The sequence below is a fragment of the Chrysemys picta genome, unplaced genomic scaffold (assembly GCF_011386835.1).
Source record: "Chrysemys picta bellii isolate R12L10 unplaced genomic scaffold, ASM1138683v2 scaf1, whole genome shotgun sequence".
Taxonomy (NCBI): Eukaryota; Metazoa; Chordata; order Testudines; family Emydidae; genus Chrysemys; species Chrysemys picta.
Genome location: NW_027052708.1, coordinates 2,743,392 through 2,767,551, shown reverse-complemented (window position 1 = coordinate 2,767,551; position 24,160 = coordinate 2,743,392). Strand labels below are relative to the sequence as shown.

Sequence of the window (24,160 nt, the reverse complement as noted above, 5' to 3'; positions counted from 1 at the left end):
CAGCCACCCTTAGAACACCTTGAGTCATGCCCCATCCTGCAGGCAGACCCCACCCCACCTTACCCTCAGTCTCCCCTCCTGGAAAGCAGCAACCTGCTCGCTGCAGCTCCCATCTGTTCCTCCTGCCTCTCCCCGTGGGGCACAACTTGTAGTTCACAGGTTCCAGCAGCCGCCACTCGGGGAGGGGGGGCGGGCCGCACCATGTGACCGAGCAGAGCTGGGAAACCATGGCAGAAATCACACAGACACAGACACACACACACACGCCCAGCAGGGAATGGGGGCGTGGCTGCTAGGCTCCCGCTTTGGCTCCTCCCATTATGCAAATGAGCTCCTCTCTACACTTGTGCATTTCTGGCACAGAAACAGTAAAAATAAGGACGGTGCAGCTCAGTCAGTTACACCAGGATCAGTTGAGAGACTGCAGCTGCAGGACTCACTTTATGTGGGAAACCCAGAATCAAGCCCCGAAAGAGACCCTCGGCCCCGGTAGCTCCTTGCACCAGTGCTGAACCTGGCACAGGGACTGAGAGAGGAGCCAATGTGTAACCCATGCCTGCTGGGTGTGGTGCTCTGTCTCCCTCTAGTGGCACCTAGATAATGATGAGTTTGCTACATTCTTGGTTAATAGGCTGGTATCTTTTTTAGCTCATGCAGTAGAGACCCATAGCACTAAGCTTTAGAGGTCCCAGGTTCAATCCTGCCCACTGACGATCAGGGTCTGTCAGTGTTACAAATGCACCTCCATGTACTGGGGGTTACTCCTGTTTAGGGCCTGTTGAGGAGGCCCCCCGTACCGGTGTGAGACTCACCCCTGCAGCGCCTCCTGCTGGTGTCCTGGGAATTAGCTCATTTTTCAGCCTTAGAGCACCCACTGCAGGCCGGTGTCCCACTGCTGCTTGGTCCCTGTGAACCTCCCAGGACTCCAGTGCCCCATTATCTGGGATGCTGCCCCCTGGCAGTACACCCCTCAGTCTCAGGGTCTCCCCTCCCCAGGGAACCCCTACCCCCACCTCACCTCAGTCGTAGGCTACTGCCAGTCACCAACTAGCCCCCGCTCCTTGGGTCAGACTGCAGTATAAGCTACTCATCACAGGCGAGGGGGTTTTGGACCTGCTGCCTTTCTCTGCAACCCAGTACCTCTATGGGGCCTTAGACTAGGCCCTGCAGCCTGGGGAGTTGCCAGCCTGGAGCTCCCCAGCCCCTCTGGCCTTTCCCCAGCTCTGCCTTACTTTAGGTACCCTGAGCTTCCCAGCAGCCAGGCCCCTCTCTCTCTCTGAAAGCAGAGAGAGACTGACTGCTCCCCGGGCCACTGTTCTCTTATAAGGGCCAGCTGCAGCCTGATTGAGGCATGGCCTAGCTGTGGCTACTTCCCCAATCAGCCCAGGTTTTCCCTTACCACAGCCCTCTCCCAGGGCTGTTTTAAGCCCTTCAGGGCAGGAGCGGGGTTACTGCCCCGCTACACCCCCACTGTGCCAGGCATATTTCTGAGGGAAGGGAAGGGGCTTATGGTGACCGTGGCCCCTTTGTGCTGACACAGCCGGGGCTGAGAGGGCACAGAGCTGGGGTGAACTCCCCCCCACAGTTTCTGGAGATCCTGCAATGAGGATAGTGAGTGGCAGGGTGTGAGGGGGAGACACACAGAGCACTGACCCCCGCGCTCAGATGTGACCTCACCAATGGTGGTGATCAGTGAGTAGCAGAGAGGTGCAAACTGAGCTAATCAGAACAAAGAGGCGTTATCGCTGTTCAGCCAGCTGTAGCTATCCATGGTCCTACCCTAAGTAGTACCTGTCAGGGGCTGTTTCTATCAGTGCATTAGTCACTCTGTGCAAGCCCCTGTGCCCAGGCATTTTTCTTCCACAAGCTTTGATGAAGCCAGGTTATGCATACACATATTTCCCAAATGCAGAGTGCAGAGGGATCCAGGTGTATCTCCATTACATTGTGCTGGGGGAGGGGGGGTAAATCTAGCCCACCCTGCATGGGAAGGCAGCCTGCAAAGGAGACTGTTAAGTAAAAAGCTACGCACCACGTGGAAGTTCCCTGCTGGGGGATTTGGGGAAGGAGGGAGCCGTGTGGTGCTATGTAGCTGGTTTTTGCCCCCTGCACCGACCCCCAGCTGTTTTGGTCCCTCCCCCTTGCCACATGCCGGCTCAGGGCTCCTCTCCTGCTGCCTCAGTGAACTCTGGGGAAAGCTCCACAGCACTCGCCCCCACCCCCACCCCGGCTCCCGGCCCAGCTCCTGCAGCCACAGGCAGGACACAGCTGCTGCTGCTGCCCCGGGGAGACACTGGGCTGCTGCACACAGGCAATTATCAGCACAGACCTGCTAATGGGGCCACCCCACCCCACAACAACTGCCCCAGCTGCCCCTGCTAGTGGCCCAGAGGATGGCACAGCTGCTCATCCCCAGTCTGCCCACAGGAGCTCAGGGAGAGACTGGTCAGTTCCACCCTGACCCCGGTGCAGGGCACAGTCCAGTTCTGAGGCACCAGGAATGTCAGACACTTTGGGTTCAGTCCCTTCTCCCTCACGGGGAGTTTCCTACGGGGCAGGTTGGCTGAGTTCTTACCTGAGCAGATCACACCAGTATCAATAAAATGAGGGCAGGGGAATGCACCCCATCCTATATGTTTGCAGTCCCAGAGAGCTGACTCGTCACCACCACAATCAACTTCAATCAGCCAAGTCCGTCCAGATCCTTCTCCAAAATGAGCATTACCAAGGGCACTGACAGCAGCTCCACATCCCAGCTGCTTACAAACAACTCCAGCATCTTCCATGTCCCAGTTGGTATCACACACCGTCCCCCACTGATCCTGGTGTTTAACCTCCACTCTCCCGGCACAGGGGCTGCCTCCATTCACCAGCCTCAGCTCATCGGCACCTGCAAAGAGAGACACAGAGCAGGGTCAGAGCGAGCAGGGAGGCCCCTCCCCAGCGTTATCACAGCAGAGTCCGCGCCCAGCAGCAGGGGATCTGCGCCAAGAGCCAGGAGAGAACGGGACATGCCCAGAGCTGCCTCATGACTCCACCTTCTCACATCTCAGGGCCTCATGCTGGGGGCTGTCAGTGCTGCAGCTCTCAACATTTTATCTCCACTCTGGTGGTTTGGGGTGTTTTTACCTGTCTCATGAGAACACAATGAAAGGCGCCAACTCACGGAGATTCCCTTATTCCAAATGGCACCATCTCCTGTCACTGTCCCTGGGGCTGAAGCCAGAGAGATGCCTCCATCTCCCTACAGTCTTTCGGCATGTGGAAGTGAGGCCGCTCTGAATAAAGCTGGCTGCCACCTCCCTCTGTTTTCAAGTAGACTGAAGCCCACAGGGAACGTGGTTTCCCCTGAATAGCTCAGGGGACTGGACAGGACCCAGCCTCCCAGGGACTGTGATGGGCAGCAGACACCCTGTGCAAAGAGGATGGGAAGAGTGAGGGGAGCAGGGCACTTGGGGGCAAAAGGCAGATTCAGGGGTTGCAAGGAAATGGGGTGCAGGTGCTGTGTGGGCAGAAAGGAGAAGAAAGTGTAGGGTGGGGGGTCTGGAGAAGGGAACCAGGGGAAGGGATCAGGAAGGGAGAGGGGTTTGGAAAGTTGGGTCAGGAGGAAGGGAGAGGAGGGGGTCTAGAGTGGGGGAGGAGGGAAAACTAGGAAGAATGTGGAGGGGTCTGGAGAAGGAGGCAGGAAGGAGGGAGGTGAGGAGAGTTAAGGGGTAGGGAGGTGGGGTCTGGCGCAGAGGGGCATGAGGGAGTAGTGGGGTGAGGAATAGGGACTGGAGTATGGGACAGAAGGGAGGGTGGAGGGAGAGGAGGGGGTCTGGAATAGGAGGCTGCAGGGAGGCAAGGGAAGAGGAGGGGCCTCTAGTGTGGGGGCAGTGCTTCACAGCCTCCGAAGATAAGTTGCAGGGGTGGGGTAGGGGAAGCCAGGGAAGTGTTGCTATTTGCATAAGGCTAAACCAATCCCGTCATGTTACATTGACATTGCAGCTGATGTCAATGGTTGATGTCAGTGTGAAGGTCTCCAGTGTCTCTGTCTGTAACTCACCCCTCAACAGTAACAGAAGTTCTCTGTGTGAGTGTGAACCATGCTGCATGAATTAGCTCAATGCCTGTCAAGCTATTTCCCAGCCAGCCCTTCATCTGTCAGAGGAACTGAACCAGGAGGGGAGAGCGAAGGCAGCGCTGGGCAATGGGCGGCAGTTCCCGGCTCAGGGGAGGGTAAGCACAGTCTCCAGCTGAGCAGCCAGGGGGAGTTGTGCAGTTTGGATGCATTAAATGGTGACTTTACAGCCTGCGATTCTCACCCCCACTCTGGCAGAGGAGTATAGGGGGGTTCTACAGTCCAAAGACAGACTGAGTAACATGACTGGATGGTTTTTATAGTCTCATGAATTTTGATCTGTGGCGCTTGGCAATACTGCCTGGTGCTCCCCACCTGAGCTTCCTCTCCCCCCCATCCCACAAGTTTCCCTCTTCTTTGGGTCTCTTCCCTCCCTCCTCCCCTGGTCTCTTCCCCCTTCTCTTCTCCCCGTTCTGCCTCAATTGTCTCTAGAGCTCTTTGCAGCTCCTGGGGTTGTGGAGAGGCAAAGCTGACTGCTGGGAAAGAGTCAGTTCACAGGGACTGTGAGGATGGGCCACTGCCTGCCACACAGTCCTGGGAGATTGGCAGGGAGACCTGGTCCCCAGAAGAAGGTATGAAGACCCAGGATTGTCCCTGAGACTGGGAGCAAGTACTGGCATCATTATAAGGTCCATGAGTTACGGCTACATGTCGAGTGCCACTGTGACCCCTGGAACAGGCTGGTTGCAGCAGTGGATGGCTGAGCTGGGGACAGCATGTTTATGGAGCCTCCATGGCGCTTAGAGAACAGAGCAGTTCACGCCAGTATGTGGTCAGACCATCCTGCTGCTTTAATTCCAGGCAAATACAAACTGCTCACTTTGCTGCAATCCACAGGGAAGATTATTCAGGTGCCGCTCTGTTCAGTCCAGTCCCAGAGGAAACCCCTTGGGCCTTGTCTGCTCTAGGAAAAAGGGCTTTTTTCAATTGAGTTAACTCAGTGATGTTCACTCGTGGCAGGACCCAAGGCTGTAACACTGCTCTAGCTAAGTGCTCACACAGTTCTGTTTCCCTACACACAGTGGAAACAAAGAAAAGCCGGCACTTTCCTTGCTCAGAAATCCCCCAGCTACCCCTCCAGTGAGCTCCAACTGGCTTTGTTTCTTTGCTCCCTTCCAGGGTCCTGGTCACAACTCCTTTTACTGGCTTCTCCCTCCAACAGACACAGTCTGACACCAATATCCTGGCCCCTGCACTGGCAACAAGGGAAACCCCTGGCTTAGCTCTGCCCTGATTATGTGGCCAGTGCCTTGTGTGGTAGCCCCCACTGTCTGCAGATGTTTTTACTACATAAAGGATTTTGATTGTTCTGTATGTTGAGCCTAGTAGAGTGTGTTTGGCCCAGGCATTGGTTTCATGAGGTCTGTAATTCGCTTTAGATCCAAGATCCTTGATGGCAGCCATTAGCACCTTTCAGGATAACAATCACATTTACATACTGCACCTATCATATGCTTGCACCAGTTCTGTGGCCCAACTTGGAATAATGACCCCACCCAGCACTCAGAACATTGGGGAAGTTCAGATCCGGGTCTGGGAGTGAAACAAGTGGCTTTGGTCCGTCCCTGATATATTCTCATTTGTTTGCCTAGACCCCACTTAATTTTACAAATTTGTTTTCCCGCACAATGTAAATAGGTCAATAATTGTGAAACATGATCTTCTGGCAAAGATTGACCTGGTCTCTACTCAGGGATCATGGAGGAAGATTGGAGCATTGAGAGAAAGGGAAAAGTAGCTACATGGTGATATCCCCTACACTGTATAGCCCCCTCATCACTGTGTCCGTGTCATGTGAAACAAACTCAAATTTCCAGTAGAAAATAAAAAATATCTAAGGGATGATGCATATTTGTTCATAAATCCAACAAAAATACACTGAGCTAAACATGTGGTTGGCTTTTGCGAACAGGGGCTGCTAACAGGGAGTTTCGCAAGGGAGTTTAGAAGGGGAGCGGGAAGGGGGCGAGGGTCCTTTGCTGGTTCTATCTGTTTTCCCTCTATTCCCCTTAAAACCTATAAACCAGCTACATTCAAAACTTCTTGCTTAAACAACCCTTTCAGCGGACAGGGGGCTGCAGACGGGAGTTTGACAGAGGGAGGCTTATGATGGTTAGGAAGACCCGCAACACCTGTGCCAGCACTGCTTCTGTCTCCTCCACCTGCGCCTGTAGCCAGACAGAGCGCCTGAGCATGGATGCTTCTACCCAGATCCTGGTGTGGTTTTGCAGAGACTGTAATTTGCAATTTCCACTTACTGATATCCAGGCTGGGGGGACCATCCAATGTGAAAGGTGCCTGCTGGTGGAATCTCTCAGGCAGCAGGTGGGAGAGCTACAGGAGGAGGTGGCTAGGTTGAGGAGCATCCGAATCCACGAGCAATTCCTGGACAGTGTCCAGGTGGAGACAGCTGAGGTAGCTGTCCCAGTACACAGGACTGCTGATACACCACTGGTGGAGGAGGAGATGGCTCAGGGTAGACACTGGCAGCTGGTTACTTCTGGCAGCTGGTAGTACTCCACCCCTGCTCCGAACCCTCCCGCCATGGTAATAGGTAACCGTTATGCTCTTCTTGATACAGGAAAGAAGGAATCACCCCTTACAGTAAAGGAGGAGAAGCCTCGTACCCCTAAGACTGGGAGGTCTGCTGCCACCACTGTGAATAGGAAACGTAGGGTAGTGGTGGTCGGAGACTCTCTGCTGAGGGGGACGGAGGCGCCCATCTGTCGCCCTGACATTTCATCTCAGGAGGTATGCTGCCTGCCGGGAGCCCGTATCCGAAATGTTATGGAGGCATTGTCGAGGATTATCCAGCCCTCTGACTACTACCCCATGCTACTCATCCATGTGGGCACAAATGATACTGCGCGGTGTGACACTGAGCTTATCAAGAGTGATTACAGGGCTCTGGGAGTACGGGTGAAAGAGTTTGGAGCGTAGGTGGTATTCTCTTCGATTCTTCCTGTCAAAGGTAGGGGCCCGGGCAGAGACAGATGCATCATGGAGGTGAATGCCTGGCTGCGAAGATGGTGTCGCCAGGAGGGCTTTGGCTTCCTAGACCACGGGATGCTATTCGAGGAAGGACTGCTAGGCAGAGATGGCGTTCACCTTTCGAGGAGGGGAAAGACCCTATTTGGACACAGACTGGCTAACCTAGTGAGGAGGGCTTTAAACTAGGTTCGACGGGGACAGGTGAGCAAAGCCCACAGGTAAGTGGGGAACATGGAGACCTGGGAGATGGGTCGGAAATGAGAGGGAGCGTGGGCTATATTGGCAGAGAGAAAGGAGGGTCAGGACAAAACTGGGAGGAAAGATCAAACCAGTATCTTAGATGCCTATATACAAATGCGAGAAGTATGGGTAATAAGCAGGAAGAACTGGAAGTGCTAATAAATAAATACAACTATGACATTGTTGGCATCACTGAAACTTGGTGGGATAATACACATGATTGGAATGTTGGTGTGGATGGGTACAGCTTGCTCAGGAAGGATAGACAGGGGAAAAAGGGAGGAGGTGTTGCCTTATATATTAAAAATGTACACACTTGGACTGAGGTAGAGATGGACATAGAAGACGGAAGTGGTGAGAGTCTCTGGGTTAGGCTAAAAGGGGTAAAAAACAAGGGAGATGTCATGCTAGGAGTCTACTACAGGCCACCTAGACTTGATTTTAACAAATAGGGAGGAACTCGTTGACAATTTGAAAGTAGAAGGCAGCTTGGGTGAAAGTGATCATGAAATCATAGAGTTTGCAATTCTAAGGAAGGGTAGAAGGGAGAACAGCAAAATAGAGCCCACACTCTTAGGAAGTGGGGTAACTGCCCCATTGCAGGGAGTGATCAATCTGTTTGGGTTGTCCTGCTGGCTGGAGCCCTTTCCTTCCCTTTCTGGGGTGCTGCTGCTGGCTGGAGTCTTCCTCCCTCCCTCCCTGGACTACCACTGATGTTGCTCCTGAGTGAGGGGGTGGGCTTTGCTAGCCTACCCTGCCCCACCCTGTCTCTGGAGGGAGAAGTATGGGCCACACCACTACTACTAAGGATAGACAGGGGAAAAAGGGAGGAGGTGTTGCCTTATATATTAAAAATGTACACACTTGGACTGAGGTAGAGATGGACATAGGAGACGGAAGTGTTGAGAGTCTCTGGGTTAGGCTGAAAGGGGTAAAAAACAAGGGAGATGTCATGCTAGGAGTCTACTACAGGCCACCTAACCAGGTGGAAGAGATGGATGAGGCTTTTTTTAAGCAACTAACAAAATCATCCAAAGCCCAAGATTTGGTGGTGATGGGGGACTTCAACTATCCGGATATATGTTGGGAAAATAACACAGCGGGGCACAGACTATCCAACAAATTCTTGGACTGCATTGGAGACAACTTTTTATTTCCGAAGGTTGAAAAAACTACTAGGGGGGAAGCTGTTCTAGACTTGATTTTAACAAATAAGGAGGAACTCATTGAGAATTTGAAAGTAGAAGGCAGCCTGGGTGAAAGTGATCATGAAATCATAGAGTTTGCAATTCTAAGGAAGGGTAGAAGGGAGAACAGCAAAATAGAGACAATGGATTTCAGGAAGGCAGATTTTGGGAAGCTCAGAGAGCTGATAGGTAAGGTCCCATGGGAATCAAGACTGAGGGGAAAAACAACTGAGGAGAGTTGGCAGTTTTTCAAAGGGACACTATTAAGGGCCCAAAAGCAAGCTATTCCGCTGGTTAGGAAAGATAGAAAATGTGGCAAAAGACCACCTTGGCTTAACCACGAGATCTTGCATGGTCTAAAAAATAAAAAGGAGTCATATAAAAAATGGAAACTAGGACAGATTACAAAGGATGAATATAGGCAAACAACACAGGAATGCAGGGGCAAGATTAGAAAGACAAAGGCACAAAATGAGCTCAAACTAGCTACAGGAATAAAGGGAACCAAGAAGACTTTTTATAAATACATTAGAAGCAAGAGGAAGACCAAAGACAGGGTAGGCCCACTGCTTAGTGAAGAAGGAGAAACAGTAACAGGAAACTTGGAAATGGCAGAGATGCTTAATGACTTCTTTGTTTCGGTCTTCACCGAGAAGTCTGAAGGAATGCTTAACATAGTGAATGCTAATGGGAAGGGGGTAGGTTTAGCAGATAAAATAAAAAAAGAACAAGTTAAAAATCACTTAGAAAAGTTAGATGCCTGCAAGTCACCAGGGCCTGATGAAATGCATCCTAAAATACTCAAGGAGCTAATAGAGGAGGTATCTGAGCCTCTAGCTATTATCTTTGGAAAATCATGGGAGACGGGAGAGATTCCAGAAGACTGGAAAAGGGCAAATATAGTGCCCATCTATAAAAAGGGAAATAAAAACAACCCAGGAAACTACAGACCAGTTAGTTTAACTTCTGTGCCAGGGAAGATAATGGAGCAAGTAATTAAGGAAATCATCTGCAAACACTTGGAAGGTGGGAAGGTGATAGGGAACAGCCAGCATGGATTTGTAAAGAACAAATCATGTCAAATCAATCTGATAGCTTTCTTTGATAGGATAACGAGTCTTGTGGATAAGGGAGAAGCTGTGGATGTGGTATACCTAGATTTTAGTAAGGCATTTGATAGGTCTTGCATGATATTCTTATCGATAAACTAGGCAAATACAATTTAGATGGGGCTACTATAAGGTGGGTGCATAACTGGCTGGACAACCGTACTCAGAGAGTTGTTGTTAATGGTTCCCAATCCTGCTGGAAAGGCATAACAAGTGGGGTTCCGCAGGGGTCTGTTTTGGGACTGGCTCTATTCAATATCTTCATTAACGACTTAGATATTGGCATAGAAAGTACGCTTATTAAGTTTGCGGATGATACCAAACTGGGAGGGATTGCAACTGCTTTGGAGGACAGGGTCATAATTCAAAATGATCTGGACAATTGGAGAAATGGTCTGAGTTAAACAGGATGAAGTTTAACAAAGACAAATGCAAAGTGATCCACTTAGGAAGAAAAAATCAGTTTCACACATACAGAATGGGAAGAGACTGTCTAGGAAGGAGTATGGCAAAAAGGGATCTAGGGGTTATAGTGGACCACAAGCTAAATATGAGTCAACAGTGTGATGCTGTTGCAAAAAAAGCAAACATGATTCTGGGATGTATTAACAGGTGTGTTGTGAGCAAGACACGAGAAGTCATTCTTCTGCTCTACTCTGCTCTGGTTAGGCCTCAGCTGGAGTATTGTGTCCAGTTCTGGGCACCGCATTTCAAGAAAGATGTGGAGAAATTGGAGAGGGTCCAGAGAAGAGCAACAAGAATGATTAAAGGTCTTGAGAACATGACCTATGAAGGAAGGCTGAAAGAATTGTGTTTGTTTAGTTTGGAAAAGAGAAGACTGAGAGGGGACATGATAGCAGTTTTCAGGTATCTAAAAGGGTGTCATAAGGAGGAGGGAGAAAACTTGTTCACCTTAGCCTCTAAGGATAGAACAAGAAGCAATGGGCTTAAACTGCAGCAAGGGAGGTCTAGGTTGGACATTAGGAAAAAGTTCCTAACTGTCAGGGTGGTTAAACACTGGAATAAATTGCCTAGGGAGGTTGTGGAATCTCCATCTCTGGAGATATTTAAGAGTAAGTTAGATAAATGTCTATCAGGGATGGTCTAGACAGTATTTGGTCCTGCCATGCGGGCAGGGAACTGGACTCGATGACCTCTCAAGGTCCCTTCCAGTCCTTGAATCTATGAATCTATGAATCACTATATGACACCATCCCACAAATAACTGCACAGTCATTTACCCCTCACATGGCAACAATTGTCCATCCCCTGCAATGTCAGTCTGATCACCCAGGAGTTACTATAGAATTCTCCATTTTTCGGTCATGTACAGCTGTGTCATGGGCTCAAATCCCAGCACGTTATATATGAACTTCTTGGGAATTTGAAATATAAACTCTAAGTAACCTACTAGATGGTTTGGCTTGCTCAGGATTTTCTGGGTATCAGGCCCCTACTTAATGCAATTACTGAGCTGTCTGTGAAATATACATTAGGGCAGGTTATTCTCCAAGACAGTAATTTAGACTGATATTTCTGATTATCGAGTTCAGTGTCAGTTTCTCAGACTGATGTAGCAACACATCGTATTAACATAAACCAGCTACTGCCGATCAGTTCATTGCTCCACCAGACACATGGATCATTCACATCCCGTTAACTCCAGCCCAACAGCATGGGCGGCACATATCATAGGTTGAGGGAGGCTGTGCCTCCCCAAATAGCCTAGCATGATCCTGCCCACCTTCCACCCAGAAGGCCCTCTTCTGCTTGCCCTTCCCCTGTGGCTGCAGCCCAGGCAGGCTGGCTGCTCCTCTTCAAGGAAGCAGGCTGGGGCTGGGGCTGGGGTGGCTGCAGCCGACATGTGGCCGGGACTTCGGATGGCTGGGGCTGACTAGTGCTGGGGGGCTGCCAGATGCTGGGGGGCCACACTGCCTGGGGCGTGGGGGCCACGCACCGCCTGCCTGGTGCTCAGGGGCTGGAGAGGAACATGACACCTCCCCAGCACTCAGGGGGCTGCACTCCCACCCGGAGGGGGGCCGCGGGCAGGCTGGGGGGGGCTGTACTCCGCCTGCCCGCCTGGCATTTGGGGGTTCGGGGGAGCTCTGGGCTCTGACGGGGGAAGAGAGGCAGGAGGGGTGGGGCCGGCCGGGGGCTAGCCTCCCTGAGCCGGGGGGGTCACACGCCACCCATGCCCAACAGGTTCCAATCACTGTATTATTTAAATCGTATCAGGGTCCCACTTTAGTGTTAACCCAATTTTTAATCAGTTTTGGAGTGGCACCAGCACGTGCTGCTGTAACCCAGCATCTGCCCCACCTCCCTCCCCAGTGTTAAGTCTGCCTGGAGCTGGGACACTGCTTGGCAAAGAGCCTGCAGCCCCCTCTGTGCTGGAGGAATGAGAGCAGCCTTGAAACTGGGCAGGGGCGGCCTTGATGGAATGAAACCAATGTGGCTGTGAGAAGCACTGATACAGCACCTCTGCCATGCAGCTTGTGCACGTTGGGCTTCTCTAGACTCCAGCTAGGATTCAAAGCTTCTCTGCTCCAGCAGAAACCCTGGGGGAGCAAAGCATGGCTCTTGCAGAATAAATCTTCCTGCTGTCAGAGCTTCCAGTACCCTCACGCACACAGGTCCTTGCACGCTGCACCACAACGCATGCACACACCCCTTCCCTGGGAGGAATCAGCTCTGGGTTTATTTGGGTAATTCCTGCTCACCTCATAATTGCAAAACTTCTACTGGCTTCAGTGGGCGAATGGAGGAGTGAGGAGCCAAGACTTGGCCCTTGGAGTTGTTGTATTCTGGACCAAACAGACATTTCTGTTGGATCCCAAATTATTGATATATTTATTTGGATTTAAAATACTAAAGCGATGCCCAGCCAAGACTGTTGGCACCCGGATGCATTGATAACACACACAAATTCCAGCAGCATTAAGTGACCATTTCAACAGGAACCCAGCCAGCCAGACACCTACAGAAACTCCTTCCCACCCATTTCTCATTATGTGAAGCAGAGCCTGGGTCCTTCCCAATCCCCCCCGCACACCCGCCCCAACAATATTTTGAAGTGTGCCCAAAAGGTCACCAAATTTGGGCTATTTTGGCCCAAAGTGGTGAGCAAGTTCTAGTCTTGGAGCCCTCACAGTGAGCACCCTGCCAGCCACCCCTTTCTTTAATAAAAGGGGGAACCAGCTCGGGCACCCCTGCTGAGCACAGCTGTGGCCCTACGGCACAGGGAGAGAGGTGATCCCTCAGGGAGGACAGTCCCAGGCCATTTAAATCTTTATAACTCATCACCAACACCTTAACCTCCACCCAGAGCTGGGCAGCCAGTGCAGACCCTGCAGCACGGCTGTAACATGCCCCCAGCGAGATGCCCTGCTCAGTGAGTTGCTGACATTTGCACCAGCTTCATTCTCTGAAAGGTTTTAAGGTGCAGCCCCACACAGAGGTCATTGTGATAGTCCAATCTCAAGGTAACAAAAGCCTCGGTAACAGTGGCAAGGTCCAATCACGAAAAGAAAAGTCACAACCTCCAAGCCAGACGTGGATGGTAAAAAGCTGACTGTAAAAGTTACCACCCTAGTTCCGGTTAATCAAGTTCCTCTAGTGAAACACCGAGGAGACTTACCTGCTATGTCCTGAATTGTGAGGAGAAGAAGCCACAGCACCGAAGTGGAGAGATGTCCCTTCATTGCCAGCCTGACTTGCTGTCCCCTTCTCACACTGCACTGGCTGCACCTAAGCACCTGCCAGGGCTCCTCTGTGTCTGACAAGTGATAACAAAGCAGTGGAAGGGAAATATATAGATTCAGAAGCTGGCATCAGCTGCGGAAAGGAACCAATAGCAAACCCATCTGCCTTTTTAGTTATTATCAGTGGTTTTATCTGTTACTTTATGCAGCTAAAACATCCAATAAAACCTGAAAGCAACAAACATCACCATATATGAGTGATGAGCCCCATCCTGACGTCAGGTTTACCACAGCCTCAGATCATCGGGTAACCCCCAATCCCCGGTGCGAGAAGAAAAACTGCTGTACAAACTGTATGTATCTGCGCTGTTTCTCACCCTCATAGATTCTATATTGTATTAGACATCAGTTGGGAGACATTAGAGGCTGGTTATTTTATAAACTAGGGAAGAAATCCCCTCTGCCAAAGGTGATCATTACAAGACCAATTCCCAGTATAGGACATGCCCAATCATAGACAAGGACAAGTCACTAGAACCAGGTTGTGTCACTTAGATCAGCTGTTGTACAAGAGATATTACCCAGCACCACCTGTACTATTGACAGTTCTTCTACTAATAGACTTTGAGGCAGGGGTGAAAGTGGGCCCGTATGACCTACTGGTAAAAAGTGGCTGCCGGTACCAGCCCGTGTGCAGCCGATGTTAAACAGCTGCCACGGCAGTGCTTTAACATCATTGCCCCTTTCCCCCTACACCCCAGGCCACCGACGGGGGGGGGCACAAAAGGGGTAACTGCCGCAGGGCCGATGATTTAAAATTTAAAACATCACCGGAACCCCGGGGGGTGCGAGCCTGACAGTGCAGATGGGCTGGCTGGGGGAGGCTGACCGCCCCAACCCTGCCCCTTCTGCCCAAAGCCCCGCCCCTTCTGTACCCTCGGCTCCGGGCCCCCATACTGGTAAGTGCTTAATGTTACTTTCACTCCAGCCTTGGGGTTTCCTGCCTAGACCATGTTTCTTAGTGGTAGAGGCAGATCATAGGGCTTCCTGAGTAGGCCATGATCCTCTCTTGCAGTAGCAGGATGTCCTGCACACACCAAGCCCACCAGTGCTGTCAGCAGGAGGAGGAATCATAGGAAACAAGTTTACTTGATTCATGGGACAAAGGCAATTCAAGGAACAGGCACAAGGCACAGGGCATATAGCACAGAATAATGACTGGCTGGCACCACACCTACTGCAGGTTCTTCCTAAAGGGAACTGTTACAAATACTTGGATTAAGGGTAACGTCTTTAACTCTTTACCTTTGCATTTTCTCCCATGCTGCCCTTTCTGCATGTCGAAAACTCCCCGAAAAAATCTGTGCAGCCAACACCTGATCCTCCTTCGAATCCCTCCTTGAGACTCTGCTCTGTTGTGATTCTGGGAAAAAACACTTGACAGTGACTAGCTTGGCAGGGGAGGAGGTGTGGCTGTGCCTCTTCCCCTTCCTTCCCTCTCCTTATTTTTACCAACCTCCCCACCCCAATCCTGCCATTACCCCTCACTTGGCCCTTCTGCTACTTAAACAAACAGTAATGTCAAAACAGGAAATTGCACCAGTCACCACCATGTGAATTTGTTTCTATGTTATTGTGACTGGTTGGATCACAGAAACCCTCTTGGGACCTGCCACCCAATGTGCCAAGACTACTTCTACCCCTGTTTTCCCTGCCAGCTCAGGACTCCAGCACCCTGTCTTGCTGAGCCAGACACTCCCGTCTGCTCCAACAAAGACCCAAGGTCTGAATTACTTGCCCCAAAGCTGCAGGTTTTCCTGAATGCAGCTGACAGAAGTGTTCCTTAGATGCCCAACTCCCAATGGGGTCTAAACCCAAATAAATCTGTTTTACCCTGTATAAAGCTTAAATACCTAAAAACGGTATTGGTCCATTACTATTGTAGAATTGTCGGTAGCAATGCAGAAAATCAGAAGTGTTCACTATATATTTTTCTTCTGATTTGGGACGGTCATATGATGTAGCCATATTACATGAGGATAAGAATGATGATGAAGCAGAAACCCAGAAGAATGTTAATTAGCAGCTACTTTTAGACAGTTTAAAATCATCAGATCTTGATAACTTGTAACCAAGAGTTTTAAAAGAAGTGGCCGAGAAGATCCTTGAATCATTAATATTGGTTTTCAATAACTCTTGGAACATTGGGAAATCTCCAAAAGACTAGAAGAACCTAATGTTGTGCCAATATTTAAAAAAGGGTAAAGAACACGACCTATGTCAGTGGTTCTAAAACTTTTCTATTGGTGATCCCCTTTTCATACGTCAAATCTCTTAGTGTGATCACCCTTACCAATTAAAAGCATATTTTTTTCATATTCAACACTATTATAAATCCTGGAGGCAAAGCGGGGTTTGGGGGTGGAGGCTAAGAGATCGCAACCCTCCATGTAATAACCTTGCGACCGCTTGAGGGGTCATGCCCCGCAATTTGAGAACCCCTGAAGATAATTATAGGTCTGTGAAACTGACATTGGTTCGAGGCAAAATAATAGAACTTCTGATAGGGGACTCAATAAATAGAGAATAAAATGAGTATACTATAATTAATGCCAAACAGTGTGGGTTTATGGAAAATGGATCCTGTCAAATTAACTTGATGTCTCTTTTTGGTGAGATTACAAATGTTGTTGATAAATAATGTTCATCTTGGTTATGGATTTAAAAGTGGCTACCTGAGAAGTGTAGCCTTTGATAAGTTTAGGGTGCAAATTGCACAGGTTCCTTACTCAGGGAGCTACCTAGGATTTTTATCAAGTGAGATTGGTGAATCACACAAATAGAAACAGGAAGACTTTGTTTAAATGTATTTAAAATCCAAATAAATCTAAGCATAAGCATAATTATATTAAAACAGATTCATACATATACCAAAACACCCCCAAAGCTCACATACTCGCAATCTTATGGAGACCGTTAGAGATAAAAATGAAGAGAACAGTATGTGGAGAGTACCAGAACTGGGCAGTGACAATCTGGTTTCCACCATCCCATCATCACGATGTCCCAACTAGGCGTTGGTCTGACTAACTTTTTATAAAAGTGATGAGGTAGGAGAGGTATTATCTTTATCTGCAAACATCTATTTATACCCTTTTCCTTCTGTCCCCCACACATCTGGGACCATTTTTTATTTAGGTTTCAGCCCGCTGCCCATATTTGTCATTCTGGGGCCCATAATTTAGGTTCTGCTTACTAGCATTAGCTCTTTTTGTGTCATTCTTTTTCCAATGGTTTCAATATAAATGTGGTTTCTCCATGTTACAAATCCCCACAAATCTCTAGAAATCCATTATTTCCAGCTTCTGTGGTGTCCTTGTGTATCCCAAGCTACAAATTGAAAACTATTGTTAAATCCTATAACATTTGGTTAGGCGGTCATGCTAACACCTTTGCTACATAGGCTATTATAACTACTAACAGGCTCACCAGGCCTCAGCTTATTGTCAAGCCCACCTTAGTTGTTACACAGATTCTTATGTAAACCTGCTTGCATGTCTTGCATTACAGCTCTAATAGCTTATATATGACTATCTTCAAACATTTTAATATGCTTTAATTCGTGATATATAATCTAATCTTGCACACTCAGATCAGGTTGGGGTTTCAGGTCAACACGGGTCTCAAAATGTAACTGTAAACAGATATTTATCATCGAGTGGGTGTGTTTCTAGTGGGGCCTCACAGGGATCAGTTCTTGGCCTTATATTATTTAATCTTTTTTATCAATGACCTGGAAGAAAACATAAAGTTCACAGATGACAACAGACTGGGTGAGTAGTAAACAATGAATAGGACAGGTCGCTGATAAAGAATTATCTGAATCACTTGGTAAGCTGGACACAAGCAAATAATGTGTGTTTTCATGTGGCCAAATGTGAAATTATACATCTAGGAACAAAGAATGTAGACCAGTCTTATAGAATGGGGGAACCTTATCCTGGGAAGCAGTGACCCTGAGAAAGATTTGTGTCTCATAGTGGATAATCAGCTGAACATGCTCTGCCAGTGCGATGCTGTGGCCAAAAGAATTAATGTAATCCTTGGATGTATAAAGAGGGGAATATTGCACATATATTCCAGAACAGCCTTTGGAGTTGATCCTGCTGAAATGTATCTTGAAAGGGCTTTCAGTTCATCACCTAAATCACTTGCATCAATATTGCGCATGTCATCATGTGTCAACACTGTCTCTAGTGCCCTGCATTGCTGGTGTAGGTCTTCTTCAGGTATAGTGAGGAGTTTTGGAATATCATGCGACATCCCAAATTTACTGCTGTGTTCCTTGAGCTGCGTGAAATGTTCTCCAATTTACTGTATTGCACAATGTAGCACGTGGTTAAAGAATTCAACTTTGAATTGTTGTTTGGGGTCTCTTATGGGATTATCCCATGCCTTGTAATCAAAATGTCTTCTTCTTCGTTGACTCTTGTATTCTTGAATGGGTGGAAAAATAGCTTCAGTGTGACGTTCCTCTGCCAACTTCTGTGCACTCTTCAGAACGTTTTGAAATCCCCCATCTGACCGGTAAGACTGTAGGTATGACTTTGCTTTTCCAGTTGTTCCATTGCTCCAGATATATCAAGCTCAACACCTTGGAGTCAAACAGTATGTCATGCCACAACACCAAGCCACACAGAAATTTGAAGTTATGTATGTTTCTGGTGATTCTATTTCCCTCTGCCACTGTTCTCCCATGAACAGTTCCTGTCATAGCATTATCCTCCAGAATGGCAACTATGGCATCATCTATCTTCCTAATTTGGTGTTTGATAGGCTTTATTGCCTCCACTCATCATTGTGGCACTCAGTGGTTTCAGTGTCAGAGAGGATGTTCCCAGATGTTGCTTCAAAATTTGCCATCGATAAGTTCATGCAGAGAAAAATACATAGATGCTTTGAATTACATTAAAAAATTCAGCAGCCTCACTAGAAGCTGATGCTGCATCACTGACCACCAAGTTCAATGAATGAGAACTGCATGGGACAAAAAAAGCTTGAGGGTTTAACTCTCGGATCCATGTCTGCTGTTCTTTCCTCTCATGTTGGTGCCATTATCGTAGCCCTGACCTCTCATGTCAGCTATCCAATTTCCATATCTTCTAGCTTTTTAAGAAGCACATTTGTCATACCAGCTCCTGTAGTATCATCAATGTCAATAAATTCTAGAAAATGCTCTGACAGTCACCATTGCAGGGACATTTTCTCTAGGTTCTGTTGTTGTTACAAAACACACCGTTAAAGTCATTTGTTCTGTATGGCTGATGTCAGGTGTGCAGTCCAGAATAACAGAGTAATATCTTGCTGACTTCAGATCTGCCACAATCTTCTGTTTGACTTTTGTTGCCAGTAACTGTATGATCTCATTGTGAATTGTTTTTCCAAGGTAGTGGTGTGTGTACATTTCTTGGGTGTCAAGTATCAGAGAGGTAGCCATGTTAGTCTGGATCTGTAAAAAGCAACAGAGAGTCCTGTGGCACCTTTAAGACTAACAGATGTATTGGAGCATAAGCTTTTGTGGGTGAATATCCACTTCGTCAGACGCATGACATTTCTTGGGTGGTGACTCTTCTTAGATGCTCCTGGAGTACAGCATCAAAGTCAGCCATCAGCTCCACACTTTTAAGGACGTTTCCATTGTTTGGCACATACAGCTGATCTGAAGTGCCATGCAGTGCTAGGTTTTGGGTAGCAAGCATTCTCACAATGGCAGTGAGCCTTTTCAGAACCTTTTGCCAGTAAAGAGACTCTGATGCAATCTTCTCTTGATGCTGATCTTCTATGGTGGCCTTTAACCTTAGTCTCATCTCAAGCTCTTTCCACCTATGAAATGCTCTCCGGTGATTTGCTGCCTTCTCAATGTATGTCAGATTTCTAGCCAGATTTTTCCAGTTCTTTGTAGAACCCAATGTGGCTGGAACATTAGACTGGAAGAGTTTGCAACAAAAACAGTATGCAGTATTCTGGGTTTTTGGGTACATAAGCCATGTCCTCTCCACTTTGTCACCATTGGGGACTTCATGCCAGTAATGTGTTGGATGGAAACTTCTATTTTCATTGTCTTTGGGGAACACAAAGTTTTTCACTTGCTGTGGCCCATGCAGTACAAGGAAGTCCCTCAGGTTACTGCTCAAGTGGGTCCTAGATCAACTAGACTTAAGGAACTAAACTCAGCAGCAGCTGTTTCTTGCACCTCCACCTCTTCTCTGATCTACACTTTTCTTCAGGAATGTGCATGGTTACATCCATTTGAGATGGAGATATGGATGCTGCAGTAGCTGCCAGGTCACCTGCACTCTGACTAACTGGAAGATCAGGCATCTCCTCACCACTCACATCCTCACTGGGAACGGAAGGCTCACTGTGGACATTTGTGTCTATGTAGCTCAGGAGAGCTCCTTCCTGCTTAGACAGAAAAGCTTCCTTTCTTTTTCTGAATGCTGCCCCAGAGGGGCGTTTTCTTCTTTCACTCATGACTGCTGTTCTGTGCCAGCTATAGTGGCTCTTAACACTCAGTTGAAGGGGCCAAATAAGCAGGCTGGTAGCAGGGCCTGAGTGAGGGAAGATATCAGCGTCTTAAGGGCCTAACTGTCTTTTACTACTTCAGTTGACTGCCTGTTCTCCTCAAGTGGGTTCAGGGACGCAGCAGGTAACAGGAAGCCCCCTGAGAAGCTGGTGTTAACCAGTCCAGGCTCCTGGGGGTGCTAGAGACATACATAAGAGGCTCCTCCTCCTCTCTCTCCCTGCAGCTCCTGCTGCTTTCTGTTATTCCCTCTCACCTTTTCTCCTGCCTGCCTGTTATGTCTCTTGTGCCCTCCTTCCTCCAGCACAGCACTCCACCATCTCTGTGCATCTAGAGGAGAGAGAATACATATGCACCAGCAGCAGACAGAATTTTCTACACTCTGGGTCCTAGTGGCGCCCGCCCCCGCCCCAGTCTGGCACCCGAGGCAGCCGCCTCAGTTCGCCTCATGGTAAGGCCAGCCCATGTCACATGACACAATGTGGCCTTATTTAGCCCAGGAGCATAGGCAGAAAGGGGCAGTGGCAGTGGTAGATGGCTGTAGAAACTGCAGAAAGCAAGAAGGCTCCCGCAGAAGATACTGAGGCTGCAGACGAGAAAAGTTCTCCAGGCAGGTTGGGCTGGGAGTGACCTGCCAAGGCAGAGAAGAGGCCAGGATCCAGGAAAAGCCCTGGGAGTCAGCACTATGGTAAGAATTAAGAAAAACTTTGTTTAAGTAGAGTGTGAAGCCCAGGAGGGTGCAGGAGATTGTTTCTGTTTGTGTTGTACTTCCACTCTCAGTGGGGAAAACCCCAGCGAGTCAGTGCTCCTATGAGAGAGAGAAGAACTGAGAGTTGAGCTCAGGAGGGATGGAAAACCTTTAATTCATGTTAACTTGAGACTATTGACACAGGTCGTGTTTATTTTGAACTTTGAGTACCCTGAAAGGGGCTGAACTCTGAGAGTGACCTGGCCGGAGGGCTGAGCAGTGTGAATTCTTGGGAGAGATGGAAAAGCCTAGTGAGGAGAAAATGAGGCAGAGGCACCTGCAGAGCCATCCCCAGCCACGACAGGTGCTCAGAAGCAGCGACCCTGTTACAGGGACACAGGAAACAAGCAAATCTAAATAGTAGAGCTGGGGGAGGGGTGGTTTTCACAACCTACAAATGTTCAAAATATAAAATGTAGATCCCATCCCAAACCGGGACTGTAGACAGGTGCTGTCCCAGGGCAACCCTTCATGGTCTAGGGTGGCCCTTCATTTTCCCATTAGGTTCCCAAATATAATCCACTCACAGCAAGAAGTCTTCAAAGCAATATTTCTCCTCTCTTGGGGTCTAATGTATTCATCCTAGTTCAGCTCCCCAAAGTGAGCACCTCAGGTCAGGGTTTCCAGTCTGCCTTCTGGGGCTGTGGTTCAAATCCTCTCTGGCCTGTAATTTCACCCCTTTAGATCAGAGTTTCATGGACCTCCTTCTAGGGGCTGTGCGCTAGCTGAGTTCTTTTGCTCTCTGGGCTCCCAGCAGCTGAGCTCCTCCTTGTCTGAGCTGGGAGCTTCCTCTTGATTCACCTTCCCAGTCTACTAGCAACCAGACAGTGCCCCTATCATCATTGGGTTTGGATCCAGGTAAGCAAGGGAAATGAGAGATGCCTTGTGTGCCCAGATCCTGGCAACGCAGGGATGAGGAGCCTGTCATGCAGTGATGGGGCATGTGTTGGGGGAATGTGATGCAGAAAGGTTTCATACTGTTGCACTAAATCTGTCAGAAGTTTGGCCCCCTGCTCTCCTGCCCCCAACAGAATGTGTTGCCCATGTTGCACAGGTGATGCGGTTTGTATGCAGGTGGTGTTCACAGGATACATCTGTCCATTCCAGCTCATACAGCTGTTCACTGACCAACCAACTGCAGAGTTTCCAGGGCCTGTTCTGGCTGCAGGATGTGGTACCCTGCAGAACAGTGCAGCTCTGGAGTGGGAGTTTGTACTTGTGGAGCTGGTGCTGTAGTGGGCTGTGCACTTGTACTAGAGGTGAAGGTTGCACCCAATGGCCACCAGGTCAATCAGCTGCTCCATCAGCAACTGGTCCTGGTCCCTATTCCTCTGGTCATGCTTGAGGAAGTGAGCCAGTATTCTTTCCTCCTGCTGTGCGTCCCATTCCTCCTTTGCCTTCTGGTACTCATCAGTGCTGCAGAGCATGTTGGGGAACATCTCATCCCTGTCCCTCTTCTTTGCTGACTAAGGGTCGTGTCCCAAAGAAACTAAGGGGGAGGGTTAGTCCAGCAGAGGTGGGAGCACTAGCCAAGAGGATGAAAGAGCATAGTTTTTTCCATGCTTGAAAAAAGAATCCTCCCTTTTACATTCTGCATCACAGCAAGGTCACAGGTTGTTTCTGTTATCACCTTGGGTTGCTCTGATTCCATCTTGATTCACTGACCTGCTCAGAGGCTCCTGATAGCCATGTTGCCAGGCCACAGACACACTATGGTAAGAATTACAGATTAAAATCATTTTAAAAATGTTGGGGCTAGCTGTGACATTGAGGAGTGTATCATGATGTGTCTGGGCTCAAATAAGAATTAGGTAAGTTCATGGAGGTTAGATCCATCAATGGCAAGCAAGAGATCCCAAGTTGCTTAGGACATATAGAGCTTGCTAATCACAGAAGTGTCTATTACCTTTTGAAACTTAAGATTGTGACTCATTTGTGCATGTATGTTCACCTGCTTTAGCCTTGTAAATAACTCTCATTTCTTTCCTTAGTTAATAAACCTTTAGCTAGTTTATCGTAGGACTGGCTACAAGTGTTGTGTTTGGTTTGAGATCTGAGGTGCAACTCATCTGGGGTAAGTGACTGCTCCTTTGGGATGGAGAGTAACCTGGATATTGTTGTGATATTTGGTGTCAGGGACCATATCTCACAACGGCAGGCTTGCCTGGGTGACAAGATAAATCAGAGTTCCCCTGGGGATTGTTTGTGACTCCATGTTAAGGCTGTTACAGTGCCTGAGGAGTTCACACTTGATACTTGGTTGGTGAAATCTAAGTATAGAACTCACAACCAGTTTGGGGTTTGTGCCCTGCTTCTTATCAGTCTTTCCTGAGGTTGTTGCTCACACTCCAGACAGGCGGACAAAAGGAACAGGGAGAGTTAGGCTGGAAGTAACCTGGCCACATGGCCAGAGCAGTGCACAGGGTTTAATGCAGTCTCATTTGTTCAATGTGATGTGCATTCAGCTTCACACGTTATGAATGAAACAGGATGGGAATCCTACTGGGGCCTGGGACCAGTATTGGTTTTAACATAATTTTAAACTGGGAAACCTTGCAGAATATCAGTCTGTTAGAGATCCCAGAGTGGAAGACAAGGCTACGTTTCCAGGCAAGTAGAGGAATTCCATCTATCCAGGGATACATCCAACCAAAAGTGGCAACCCTAGGCAAAGCTAATCCCATCCTACTGCATGCAATATTCTCCATAGCAATAATTGTATTGGTCACAACACAGAAATCCCTCCCTGTTACACTACCCTTTCCCCCATTGTAATACTAAAGATGGTGGGCAGATCTGATTCTTATCGAGCTGTGGATACAATCGCTCGCTTTGCGCTGCTCCTTCTCCAGGCTTTTCCTTAGGTCCATCCCCAAATCAGGTCCATGGAAAATGGATCCTGGACACTCACTAACCCAGAAATTCCCAAACTTTTTCTGTCATGCTCCACCCTCCTTCAGAGACCCATGGCCCCCCATGTGCCTCCCTCCCTCCCTCCCTCCAACCAGAAAAGCATCTCCTTGGATGCCTGGAGTCCTGGATCCCACATTGGTCAGAACACCTTAATGCTCCCAGCCCATGAGCACCCGCACTCTGGGACATGCCCTAGGCAGGCAGCCCGAGTAGGACAAAAACAACCCGTCTGCTCACCTTCCTGTGGTGTTACCCATGGAACTCCCTTCCCCAAACCACTCACAGGCCACAGACTCCTCCAAACCCAGTGTGACCCCAGCACACATGCCCAACGGCCTGTGCAGGCAGGGAAGAGCCAACTCCTAAGGGGTGCACATGCACCAGTCCCCAGAGAGGCAAGAGACCTGGAATGGGTCTGTAAACCTCGCACAGGGAGTAGCCACATCCCACTGTTCCCCGTCCCTCCCTCCTCATCGCTCCTCCAGCCCAGCAGCAGTGTAAGGGGCTGGGGTATAGGTGGTCTGGCCTAGAGCCAGGCTCAATAAGCAGGAATTGTGGTCAAAGTTAG

The 24,160-nt window shown here is 48.8% G+C and overlaps 2 protein-coding genes across 2 annotated transcripts in view; one reads left to right on the top strand and one right to left on the bottom strand.

Moving 5' to 3' along the window:
- Window positions 1–24,160, top strand: part of LOC112061359 (scavenger receptor cysteine-rich type 1 protein M130-like) — a 737,202-nt gene that overhangs the window by 216,184 nt on the left and 496,858 nt on the right. The window lies entirely within an intron of this gene.
- LOC101946474 (scavenger receptor cysteine-rich type 1 protein M130-like) overlaps window positions 21,933–24,160 on the bottom strand; it is a 61,934-nt gene continuing 59,706 nt past the window's right edge. Inside the window, exon 11 of the mRNA XM_065578721.1 lies at window positions 21,933–22,145. Coding sequence (XP_065434793.1) covers window positions 21,933–22,145 — 213 coding nt within the window. The remainder of the gene's footprint in view (window positions 22,146–24,160) is intronic.